Source organism: Prionailurus bengalensis, chromosome E2 (genome assembly GCF_016509475.1).
Source record: "Prionailurus bengalensis isolate Pbe53 chromosome E2, Fcat_Pben_1.1_paternal_pri, whole genome shotgun sequence".
Lineage (NCBI taxonomy): Eukaryota > Metazoa > Chordata > Mammalia > Carnivora > Felidae > Prionailurus > Prionailurus bengalensis.
This window is the reverse complement of record NC_057352.1, coordinates 42,671,686-42,684,323: the sequence shown is the minus strand read 5'-3', so window position 1 is coordinate 42,684,323 and position 12,638 is coordinate 42,671,686. Positions and strand designations below refer to the sequence as shown.

The following is a 12,638-nucleotide window of genomic DNA, read 5'->3' as shown; positions in this document are numbered from 1 at the left end:
GCTGTCCGTGATGTCTGGGGGTCGGCTGGTCTAGGACGGCTCCAGCCAGGGTGACTGGGGTGACTCATCTCTCCTCTTTGTGCCTCTCATCCTCCTTCTGGGACCAGCAAGCTAGTCTGGACATTCACTTCTCATGGTGATGGCGGAGAGCAGAGGCACCAGCAGAAATGCACGAGCACTTTTCAGTCCTTGGCTACAGATTTGCTGTCACCCCATTTGTCAAAACAGGTCATGCCAGCTGACCCCAGTCTGAGAGTTGTGGAGGGCCCATGTGGATCACATGGCAGAGTGGGAGGATATGGGGCAGAGTGAAGACCCAGGGCAAAGGAGTGGTCAGGCTATTACCCTTTCACCCAAAACCGTCTTTTGTCCTCATGGGTGTGGACTCTGTCATATAGACATGGTTAGGGGACTTCTGGTGGCCCACAGTGCTGAGGCCTCAGAGGCTTGGGACCCTCCTGATTTCTGTGCTCAGTTTACTGCTGATTTGAGGGATCTTAGGGAGATGGGCTGCAGGCTTTGGCCTGTGTGCTGGCTCTACGTGCTGGCTCCCCCGTCCCTCTCCTCTGCAACTGTCCTGTCACCTCTCCCATCTCTCCCTAACCACCCTGTCTGGATGGGTCGGACTTCTTTCTTATTTTTAATTACTGCTCTTGGGCTTCATAATGTGTAAGACAACTTCTGATCAGGTTGAACTGTATGAAATTATTAATTTTGACCAAATTTGACCCACAAAATGGCAGTTACACATGGTTCAACTTTGTCTATGTTTATTTGTTCAGTTGTCTGTTGTGGTTCCCCTGCCCACCCCCGCCAGCTGGACCATAAGCTCCTTGGGCCCTGTGGCAGGTATACTTGCCTAGCATGCACACAGCGTGGGGCCGGCACCTGGGCCATATCGTGAGCTCTTGCTGGGCAGTGGGACTTGCAGCCATTCTTGGGTCTCCTGCCTGGCACATTTCCCGGGCTCTGGCCCCAGCTGTTTCACATCTTCTCCTTTGAGGGGACCACTAAAAAGGCTTCTCTGTTGGTCCCGAGCTGGTGTGTATTGTGCCCGTCTGCCTGTGTGGCCCCCAAAACAACAGCTTCTGCTCCCATCCATTCTGAGCGTTAGACTCATGCCATGAGTCAGGATAGCAGCCAGGGCAAGTCATGACTATGGCTTTGTCCCCCAGCCTTCCAGCAGGAGTGGTCCTGATGCTAGAGCCCCATCCTCCCCCAGCTGCCTGGGGTTTCAGTGGAGCCCAGGTGTCCACTACACTTTCCTTTGCTCCCTGCTCATCAGTGCCTTAGCCAGAGGAAGGACAGGCAGAGGAGAGAAGAGAAAGAATAGAGAAGCCCTGCTGGTGTTTGTTTATTGCTCTGACGTATGGACCCTGGGCAGCAGGGTGGGACTTCACCTGACGAGGCTCTCTGTTTTGTAATTGTTGTCAGCTTGGCCATTTCTGTGTGGCAGCCAGTGGCTCTTTTTGAAGTGGGTAACCTGGAATGGAATGACCGGAGGCCCAGGGGAGAGAGTGAGGTGTGGAGTTCGGGGCACCTGCATCCCATCCTGGCTCTGGAATTTGCTGTCTTTGTGCGCACAGCCGAGTTCCTAAACCTCCCTGAGCCTTTCTTATCTCTAATTCCTGTCGTCCATCTAGAGAGCCTATGGAACAGTTGCCTAGTTTAGGGTTTGTGCCTCTTATGTAGGTCCTTGTCTACCCTGATCTTTGCCAAATTTTCCAGTTAACCCCCCCAGCCCCTACCTGCAGGCTGCCCGAGGCCTAGTGAGTTTCCCCAGGAGCCATTGTCTCTGCCTGTCCCAGCAGGTGGTTTTAGCTGATGTCATGGGCTTTGGTTACTCTTGCCCATAGTTGTTCATTCCAGCACTTCTGATGGGTGGTTCTGATTTCCTAATCTCTGCGGCTGTGGTTGAGGTCATAGGTCCAGAAAACGTGGGCCTTGCCCTGGCTGTTTTGTGGGTAAGGTAGGAAAAGACCATAGCTTTTAGTTTTGTTTTTTTAAACTCTTTTCCTGCCCTGTTAGCTTCATTTTTATCCCTCCCCTGGCCCTCCCAGAATGCCTGGCATCTGTGGTTAGGATTTCGGTGGGACAGTGAACCACAGGAGAAATTTACTGTGTCCATGTTTCTGTTCTCGGGATCTAATTGTTTCAAGTTCATACAGCCTTCAGAGAACGTGGGTTCCCCTGAAGACCTCATTGGAACCTCAAGGCTGGTTGCTGGTATCACTTGATTCAGTCTAAAAGCTGTTGGTTGGTGCATGGCATTGGGCACTCCAGAGGCTGCTGGGAACACTGTGGCAGCCTGCGGGGTGGGGGGGTGAGGCCATCTGCCACTTCAGTTTCAGGGAAACCAGAGAAGGTGGTGCTCCTCAAACCCTTTGACTGAAGCCTCCCAGAGGCGAAGGAATGCTCACACAGGTGGCTGCTTCCCCACTTGCCCTCCCAGACCATATAGCCCAAAGAAGCCCACTAACAAACCGGAAGTTGCTTTGAAGTCCCCTCTTTTATCTTAAAAATTCATATGGATTTTGCATTCTGCTCTATAATGTGTTCTTCTGTTTGTATCTGTAACAAACACCATACTGAGCATGTGGTTTGGAGTACCTCCTCCCTCAGCCACGTACCCTAGAGTCCCCAGATTCTGGAGGTGGGGAACTCAAGGAGAGGGGGTCTGAGTAGGACCTCCACAGTGCGGGTGATACAGCTATGACCCGGACCAGGTTATCTGTGTTCCCTGGAAATGAGGGCGTTTGCTCAAGTGGTTGAAGGGCAAGCCAGGAGCCACATTTATTGTCTGGTTCTTCATACTCCTCTTTGAGTCCTCAGGGCAGCCCTGTGGTGTAGGTACTGGGGACCCTGTTTGGCAGAGTAGGAACTGAGATGGGCTCAGAAGACCCATGCTCCTTCCTGACCAGGCGGGTGACTGAGCAGGGGGAGCTGCCCTGTGCCCTGCTGTGTGGGGAGCAATTATGAGGGAGCCATGGGAGACATCGAGATTTTTCTCCTTAAGGCCAGAGGCTTCAGACTGGCTGGAGGCCCTGAGGAGTCTACTCAGGCGAGTCAGGCCTCTGACTCTTTCCACCCAGGCCTTATAGTGGGCTTCTCCCAGAGATCACTGTACATCTTGTTAACATGTAGATGCTGCTTTGCTGAGTCCAGGGTGGGGCCTGAGAACCTGAATTTATAACAAGCACCCTAGGTGGCCACCATCCTGGGAGGAGCACACTTGGAGGCATAAGGCTTTAGAAGAAGCCTGCAGCCAGCCTGCAAAGAGCTCTCCGCTCTAGTGCCCAGCCCTTTTCCTCAAGAGTTTTGTTTCTGTGGCTTCCTTGGGGTCAGGAGAGTAAGAGCCCAGTCCTGTAGGCTTTCTTGGGTGCAGGCAGTCCGCCCTGGTGAAAGTTCTTCAGTGCAGGGGCTGGGGGTCCTGTTTCCTGCATTCCTTGCTGTTTGTCCATTTCACATTTGTTGTTTCAAGTTTTAGTTGTTGGGGGTTTTGTTGTGTTTTCTTTGTTTTAAGGGTCTCCAAGTTTATTCCTGGGCCAGGAAAGGTGCAGTCAGGTGCAGCCGTAGGCCAAAGGTTTTCTGTGTGGGGGTACATTAGAGTGTTTGTAGCCGGAGCTAACGAGGTGATGAGAGCAAGGTAGCGTGGAATGTGGTCTTTCTTCTCGGTCGCTCTCCGTCCAACCCCAGCTTTCCTTGATGTAGTGGGTCAGCCACAGTGAAGTGTTACTGAGAAAGGAGATGTTTTGAGAGTTTTCTGCTCCCCACAAATACGGATTTCTGTGCTTTTGAGCCTAAGCCAAATGTATGCTACACCCGAGTTTGGCTGGATCCTTTGCCCTCGCCTATAATAGGATGTTTCAGTTCCTACCTGTGGGGAGTTCGGCTGGGTACTGGGAACCCCAGCATGGCACATGTAGAGAGTCAGCTCCTGGCTCAGCTCATGCCTCCCTCCATCCTCAGGTGCTCCAGGAAAAAGCTTCCTGATGTGTACTGATGGGGACGGGTACAAGTTGCTGCTGCCCCTTCGGTGTTAGGGTTGAACCTTTTCTCTTTCTTAAAAGCCATTGCAACCTTGGGGAGGGGGGCTGGGTGGAAGGGAGTACGCCAGGCCACATACTGGCATTCTGCATCCCCCAAAGCAAAATTTCTTGAAGGTATTCCTTGCCTTTTGGACCTTGAACAAGTAAGGAGCTCTCCTAGGGAGAGACCTGGCTCTTCTGGCCCCCCCATTGCAGCGAGTTTGGGGCAGGCAGGATGTGAGTGCAATTATGCTGCTAGGGGTGTGAGAGCATGGTGTTAATTGCTGAAGAGGAAGATTCCAGTTACATAGCCTCCTTAACGAGCAGGCACTTGTGAGGCCTGGGCACCGCGCTGAAGTGAAAAGCTGAAGGTGGTGAGAAGGACTCATGTAGCTAAAGTGGCCACGCAGGCAATTGTGTGGCCCAAACCTTGTGGGCTGAATAATTGAATGCCAAGGTTTTACTAGATTGGTTGGCATTTTCGAAGAACAGAAGTAGGGGAACTGAGTGGGGCCCAACTGGAGAAGTGACAGCTGACTCGCCTGGGGTTGCAGATCAGGGACATTGATGAAGACCCTGCATTTGGAACAGTAAGCAGGCCCTCCTACCTCCCTAGCTGGCCTAGGGGCTGGGACTCTTCCCCTGCTCTGGTCCAAAGGGGGACTTAGGCCTGGGTCTTGACCCTGAGAGCTGTGTCTTTCCTCCACCTGCGGCCACAGAGACACAGGAGTGTCCAGAACAGCCCCCTCACTTGACAGAGAGGAAGGGCAAGTGATGTAATGCAGAGCATGTGAGTTTTGGGGCCACAGAGAGCCAGGCTTTAATTCCTGCTCAGACTGAGGTGTGTTTCACTGCTCTGGGCCTCAGTTTTCCTCATCTGCAAATTTGGGACTAAAATTGATCATATAAGGTCTTGTGAAAACAAGAGACAATCATGTATACAGGGAGACTGGCATATGAATGAGAGGTTTCTGTTCCAGCCTGTGCTGTGCAAACTGGGGCCTCTGAGGGCCTCAGGAGGAAGATAGCAGCAAACTGTGCCAAGCAAAACAGCCAGCAGGATTCGTGTGTCTCCAAGACCTCGGTTTTGCCACCCTGGGTCAGGGGACGGCACCACGAAATCCTCTCATTCCACCCATTCCACTGTTGGGGAGTCAAGTGGTTGAATTTTCTGTAGAGAGGCGCCGCCCACTGTGTGTTCTGTGGAAATAAAAGCAGTGGCTTGGGGGCACCTGAGTGGCTTAGTCGGTTAAGTGTCTGACTTTGGCTCAGGTCATGATCTTGCAGTTCGTGAATTTGAGCCTCACCTCGTGCTCTGTGCTAACACCTCAGAACCCGGAGCCTGCTTTGGATTCTGTGTCTGCTTCTCTCTGCCCCTGCCCCACTCATGCTCTGTCTATCTGTCTCTCTCCTTCAAAAATAAATAAACATTTTTTAAAAAATTAAAAAAAAAATTAAAACAGTGGCTTATTGGTGGTGCTGGGTGCCCCAATCTAGAGGCAGACACAGGAGGAGCCAGGCAGAATTTCCAGGAGGAAAACTGCGAATATGGATAAAGCAGCACCTGCTGTCTGACATTCCTCAGAGTCACAGAAACCAGGCCTCCGTTTCCTCACTCAGCTCAGCCAGTGACAGGTTGTCCTGGACCCCCTAGCACAGTGCTCCCAGCAATCTCGGAAGGGTTTCCTGGAGGTCTTCCTGCCAACCCGGCTGGCAGGGAGGCTGCCCCCACGGAGGACCTCTCCAGGAGAGCGCTGGAAAGGGATATCCTTCTTCCTGTCTGTGGGGGAAGCTGCCAGTTTGGGCTGGGTTGGGGTGGGACCAGGAGGTCCCTGTGCCCCTCAGGAAGTATCTTGAGATTATCTGGAACTGATTTCCAGGAGAATAGTGGCTCTCAGGCAGGCTCCAGAGACTCCCGCAGATGTGAGCCCCATCCCCATGTCTCTGTGTCCTTCCATGCACATCCTGACCCTTTTTTCAGGTAGTGTTGGTCTGGTTTTTCAGTTAACACTGTGCTGCATATGTTCTGCATGGTGACTCAATTCAGCAGTTCCAACTTCCGGGATCTTCCCAGCTCTGGGATTTGGCAAAATCTGCCTTGAGCCTTGCAGACACATGTGAAGTTCTGCAGGGCAAAGTATGACACCTGACTGTCCAGCAAGCATCAGTGACTTGGGAGGCACTGGGCAGTTCTGCCTCTGGCCCCGCTCACTAGTCCACAGCCCTATGTTGCTAGTCTGTTCTGTGCCTTCAGGCTATTTGGTCTGTGTTTTAGTGGAGAAGGGGAGGGGCCGATTAGCAGCTTGCTTTCGGGAAACCCTCATTCCCTCAGAGTCAATTTTGTTCTGGACAACAAAACTTTGTTTCCCAGTGAAGGGAAACACATGAAGAGAGAGTGGTTTGGTTTCCTGAAATCAGATACTCTGAGCTGCGACTAACTGAAACCCAGCTCCAAGTAACCTGAAGGATGAGGTCATAGTGGTTATCTTAATGGCAGGCAGGGTTGGTTTCATTCAGTGGCTCCAGCCTTGTTTTCCTACTCTTGTGTCTCATTCATATCCTCAATATGATTCCTCCATGGTGACGAAATGGCTGTGGCAGAACCAGGTTTCTCACTTGCTAGCCAGAGTAGGTGTCTTGCCAGTGGCTTTCCTCTGAGTGTGAGAAAGCATGGTTTCTATCAACCCCTGCAGGCCTCCCTCATGTCTCACTGGCCCAGGCTGGGCCCGTGTGGCCAGGGGATGCCTTGTACTGATTGGTGCAGCTTGTGAGAGGACAGTACTTCCCTTAGACCAACTGGGCCTCCCCAGAAGCTTGGGGTGGGGTCAGGTTTCCCTGGAACACTCAGCCCTGAATAAATAATGGGCTACTTTTTTTTTTTAAGTTTTTTTTTAATGTTTTTTATTTTTAATTTTATTTTTTAATTTTATTTTTTGTTTTTTCAAATTTACGTCCAAATTAGTTAGTATATAGTGCCACAATGATTTCAGGAGTAGATTCCTTAATGCCCCTTACCCATTTAGCCCATCCCCCCTCCCACAACCCCTCCAGTAACCCTCAGTTTGTTCTCCATATTTATGAGTCTCTTCTGTTTTGTCCCCCTCCCTGTTTTGATACTATTTTTGCTTTCTGTCTCTTATGTTCATCTGTTTTGTCTCTTAAAGTCCTCATGTGAGTGAAGTCATATGATTTTTGTCTTTCTCTGACTAATTTCACTTAGCATAATACCCTCCAGTCCCATCCACATAGTTGCAAGTGGCAAGATTTCATTCTTTTTGATTGCCGAGTAATACTCCATTGTATACATGTACCGCATCTTCTTTATCCATTCATCCATCGATGGGCATTTGGGCTCTTTCCATACTTTGGCTATTGTTGACAGTGCTGCTATAAACATGGGGGTGCATGTTCCCCTTTGAAACAGCACACCTAGGGGCGCCTGGGTGGCGCAGTCGGTTAAGCGTCCGACTTCAGCCAGGTCACGATCTCGTGGTCCGTGAGTTCGAGCCCCGCGTCAGGCTCTGGGCTGATGGCTCGGAGCCTGGAGCCTGTTTCCGATTCTGTGTCTCCCTGTCTCTCTGCCCCTCCCCCATTCGTGCTCTGTCTCTCTCTGTCCCAAAAATAAATAAACGTTGAAAAAAAAAATTAAAAAAAAAAAAGAAACAGCACACCTGTATCCCTTGGATAAATGCCTAGTAGTGCAATTGCTGGGTCGTAGGGTAGTTCTATTTTTAGTTTTTTGAGGAACCTCCATACTGTTTTCCAGAGTGGCTGCACCAGCTTGCATTCCCACCAACAGTGCAAAAGAGATCCTCTTTCTCCACATCCACGCCAACATCTGTGGTTGCCTGAGTTGTTAATGTTAGCCATTCTGACAGGTGTGAGGTGGTATCTCATTGTGGTTTTGATTTGTATTTCCCTGATGATGAGTGATGTTAAGCATTTTCTCATGTGTTGGTTAGCCATCTGGATGTCTTCTTTGGAGAAGTGTCTACTCATGACTTTTGCTCATTTCTTCCCTGGATTATTTGTTTTTTTGGGTGTTGAGTTTGATAAGTTCTTTATAGACTTTGGATAGTAACTCTTTATCTGATATGTCATTTGCAAATATCTTTTCCCATTCCATCAGTTGCCTTTTAGTTTTGCTGATTGTTTCCTTTGCTGTGCAAAAGCTTTTTATTTTGATGAGGTCCCAGTAGTTCATTTTTGTTTAATTTGTTTTTTAAATGTTTACTTAATTTTGAGAGAGACAGAGCATGAGCAGGGGAGGGGCAGAGGAAGAGGGAGACACAGCATCTGAAGCAGGCTCCAGGCTCTGAGCTGTCAGCACAGAGCCTGATGTGGGACTTGAACTCACAGGTGGTGAGATTATGACCCAAGCTGAAGTCGGATGCTTAACCGACTGAGCCACCCAGGTACCCCAATAATGGGCTATAAGGACATAAGAGAAGAGACAGCCACCTGTCCTCACACCATACCAGCCTGTGGTCACAAAGTCATTACCTTTAGTTCCTGGATTGCATTGGCTCGGGTCCTCTCTGCAGTGTTGTGGGACTTCTTCCAACCACCCTCCTCCACCCACTCATTCCAAGAGCCCTCGCATGTTAATCAGGTCTCCTGGCTGAGATCTGATGCCTGAAGACCTAAGGCACCGGCAGCTGCCCCTCTGCCCCCACTGTTCTCTCAGGCACCGTACACTTTCCTGCTGCTCGGCCCAGGCACAGCTAGCTGTTCTCCCCTGAGGATATCATGGTGTCTCAGGGACTAGGGGCAGTGTCCCTGTCCAGTTTGTGCCATGCCCTGTCGTTTGTGCCCTTCGTCCCCCAGAGCACCCCCCTCCAACTGTCTGAGCTCTTATCTCTGTCCATGCCCATCCCTGCATCCCTCTTCCCCATCAAGTGGGAGTCCATTCACAGCACCTGGCAGGGGGCCAGCTCTAGACCGCCCTTCCACTGGGCTCTTCTCTTGCCCCCACCGTTCATGGGCAACGAGAAGCCCCCTGTGCACCCTGGGGCCCAGGCACGACCATTTTCCTGTAGCCAGTCCTTCCAGACCCTGTTCTGAGTGGATCCAAGATGGTAGGTGGGGTGTTACAAGGGAGAATTCCCCTCCTGGGCCTTGGCAGATCACCTGGCCTTTGACAGGCCTGTGTCCTCTAGCTGCCATTCCTCTGTCTCTTCCCGTTGGTTTCCTCTTGGGGCGCGGGAAACCCGCTGGAGCCGGGGAGAGACGCCAGGCCTCGTGGGTGCTTAGACTGTTGTCTTGAATCCTTCCTTCCTTCCTTCCTTCCTTCCTTCCTTCCTTCCTTCCTTCCTTTTTCGGTTCACATTTTAAATATGTAGTCATTTCCCCTCCACCCAACCCTTGATTTGAGAACGAATATGTTGCTGATTTTGGAAAATACAGAAAGGTAGAAAGAAAACAAAGTCCCCTCTGGTCCCACAGCTCAGAGAAAAAAGCACTGTATGCATTTTGCTGTTTTTTTTCCCAGTCTTTTTTCATAATATGTGAACGGATTCTTGTGAAAATACAGTTGGGTCATACTATGTACAGTTTTTTGTCCTGCTGTTCTCATGGAACATTCGATTGTGAGCATTTTCCATGTCATTAAGTATTATTTTACAATGTTGTCTTTCAGTCACTGCATGGTTTGCTATTCTGTCAATGGGCCAGGGTTTCACTTTTCATTGTTTTAGAGGGTGTTGTGGTGGACATCCATGATTATTTCCACGAAATAAACTTCTAGAGGTGGAATTGATTTGCTGCTCCACCTTCCAAACTGAGTGCTATCCCTGTTCTCTGGGGACAGGCTTCAGAGTCCCTTTCTCTGCCTGTAGTTCAGATCCCAAATGAGCTCTCCCATCGAACAGTTCCATGACTCTTGCTGCATTAGACCATAAGCTGTCCCCCAGCGGTGGAGGGTCCGAGGTGTTTCGGGCCCAATATCACATGGATCGCAGTATACCATTGTGCCCTGGGTCATGCCCTTTATACGGAAGCCATCCACCGGTCCTTCTGATGAATAAAACCCTAATAACTCTCATTATAGTGGGAAGATGCCTGAAGTGGACTATGTGATTCTGGCAGAATGGTTTGATTGGATTGTGAGGAACATCGACGTGTCCATTGATTTGATAGGTGAGAGGCCCCTCCCGACCTTCCTCCCCCAGTGAGGACGCACTTGGCTGGACCGCCAACCAGCAGGGACGGTGGGCGGGGCCCTAACCACTGGTGATTCTTTTCCCACACCAATTCAGCCTTCTGTCCAATGGCAGACAGAATCTGGGGGCATTTTGGTTCCTCCTATAGAAGCACCCTCCCTGGGCTTTGTTACTCAAGCTGCTCTCCCCTGGTCCATTGTGATTTGATGTTGTTTTTTCTAGTTTATATGAGAAGGAGGAGGGACAGGATCTGGACATTTACTGAGACCCACTGTGCCAGACCCTGTGCTAAGCTTTGTATATGCATGGAAGCTCATTCAGCCTCAGAACAACCCTGTGGGGCTGGTGACATGGAAGGAAAATTAAAGTTGGGATGAGGGTCAAGATGCCTGTCAGGCCACACAGCTGGTTAGTGGTTGGGCTGTGAGCTGGCTGTGGTCTGTGTCTTCTGCTCAGAGCTGCTGGCGGATGTTTCTCTCCACGTCTTGCCCACACACCTTCCTTCCCCCTCCCCTCGGCTTTGACTTCCAAGCCATGACCAGAGTAATTAGAACCATGTATGATTTTTTTAAATTTCAGTTTATCTCCGGACCACCCCTGAGACCTGTTATAAGAGGTTACAGATGAGATGCAGGGAGGAGGAGACAGTCATTTCCTTGGTAAGAGCCCTCTTTAACCTGCTTCAAAATGACCGGGAAACCATGTCCATCGCAGCCCGGCCCTTCCCTCTGTGAGGTCACTGTGCTGTTGTCACAGAGGAAGAAATGGGAACTGAGCATGCAGGAGGGTAAACTCTGACTTCCTCTGTGGCTGGAGACCCTGTGCAGAGTCCAGATCGACCTCACTTCCTGTGGCTCGGGACTCATTGCTTGGCGCCCTCTGTGCTCAGAGGCGTCCCTTCTCCACTCCCTGTCCAGGTGCCCCCAGGGCTCGTCCTGTCCACCTCCTGAAGGTGACCTGCCTCTGGGCCCAGCTCTGGGTCCTCGCTAGAACGTGCTCTCCCACCTGCACTGCATCCCCAGTGCTTAGTGCAGTGCTGGGCTTGGCGGTGGCCTTCTCTACGACTTGCCCAGCATCTTGCCCTTCTGGGTCCTGGCTCAGGGCCACATGGACTGTAGTCAGGACTGTTGTAGCCATTGGACTGCCCTCCTTGTCCTGGTCCTTCACTCCGCACGTTCCCTCCAAAATCTGGTCTCTACATTGCTGCTTGGGTGATGTGTCCAGTATAGAATGCCATTCATGCAGTTTCCCAGCCATAAGCCCTCAGTGCCTTGCCGCTGTCTAGGCTGAAGTCCCCACTGCCCGATTGGTGTTATCTCCCTCCACTTCCTGCTTTTCATGCTCTGGCCATAGAGACTAGTTGTGGCTACACACACACACACACACACACACACACACACACACTCACCATGTAGTTACATAAATGTGCCTTTGTATGGTGGTTTCTTTTGCCTTCCAAGTTCAGCTCAGATGTCACTTTCTCCAGGAGGCCTTCCCTGACCTTGCCTCCATTGTGCTCCTCTAGCCTTTGGGTGTATTATGATCACAGCCCTAAGGACAAGCATACTGAAACTATTTGTCTGTTTGTTTGTTCCCCATCTATCATCAAACTGTGAGCTTTTTAAGATTAGATCTTATTCCCTTTGGATCCCCAGCATGTTTCCCAGGACTTGGCACCTAGGAGTTGCTCAGTTAGTACTGAACTGAATGCCCTACACGAATGCCTCTGGTGGTACACAGAGGCTGGCAGGCATTTACTGGGGTGTCATGGGGGTCTGAGCTCAGGATGGGCTGGACTTGGGGCCCTGGAAGACCTGTCCTGCTCCTGAGGCCTGCCTAGCCTTGTTTTCCTTGGGCACCAGAAAGTTTGATTCCAGCCGTGAAGGCATGGGCCTCTCTCTAGGCAGCTCCTTTGAAATCCAGAGACAGGAGTGAAGGGTGCAGTGGAGTGGGGCTGGGCCATGCCAAGGTAGGGCATGGCCACTCTGTGGCATGACACAGATGTTCTGAAGAAATGACAAGTCTGGAGTCCCTCTAAGCCATTAGCCAAGCCATTATCCTAACATTTCTGACATGGCCTATAGGACAAACCTGTTGTTGCCAAGGGAGAACTCAGTGGTGGATGAAAAGATGTCAGTGTGGTTTCTCTAAGAACTTCTGGGCTGGCAGTAAATTGCTGCTTGGGGAGGTGGTCACGGGCAGCCAAAGCACCTTGGCCTGTGCGTGTGGAAGTGTGTGCTGTCCAGTCCTGCCTGTGCAGAGGCACTAATGGCTTAGGGGCATGTCCGGGCCTCTTTTCCCTTGGGTTCCACCTCGTGGGGCTTTCTGAAGTTGGTCTTCATGGGGCGCCTGGTGGCTCAGTCGGTTGAGCGTCCGACTTGGGCTTAGGTCATGATCTTGCAGTCTGTGAGTTCGAGCCCTGTGTCGGGCTCTGTGCTGACAGCTCCGA

The 12,638-nt window shown here is 51.0% G+C and overlaps 1 protein-coding gene across 1 annotated transcript in view; it reads left to right on the top strand.

Moving 5' to 3' along the window:
* Nucleotides 1-12,638, top strand: part of TK2 (thymidine kinase 2) — a 32,468-nt gene that overhangs the window by 12,936 nt on the left and 6,894 nt on the right. Inside the window, 2 exon segments of the mRNA XM_043599402.1 lie at nt 10,078-10,166; nt 10,769-10,848. Coding sequence (XP_043455337.1) covers nt 10,078-10,166; nt 10,769-10,848 — 169 coding nt within the window.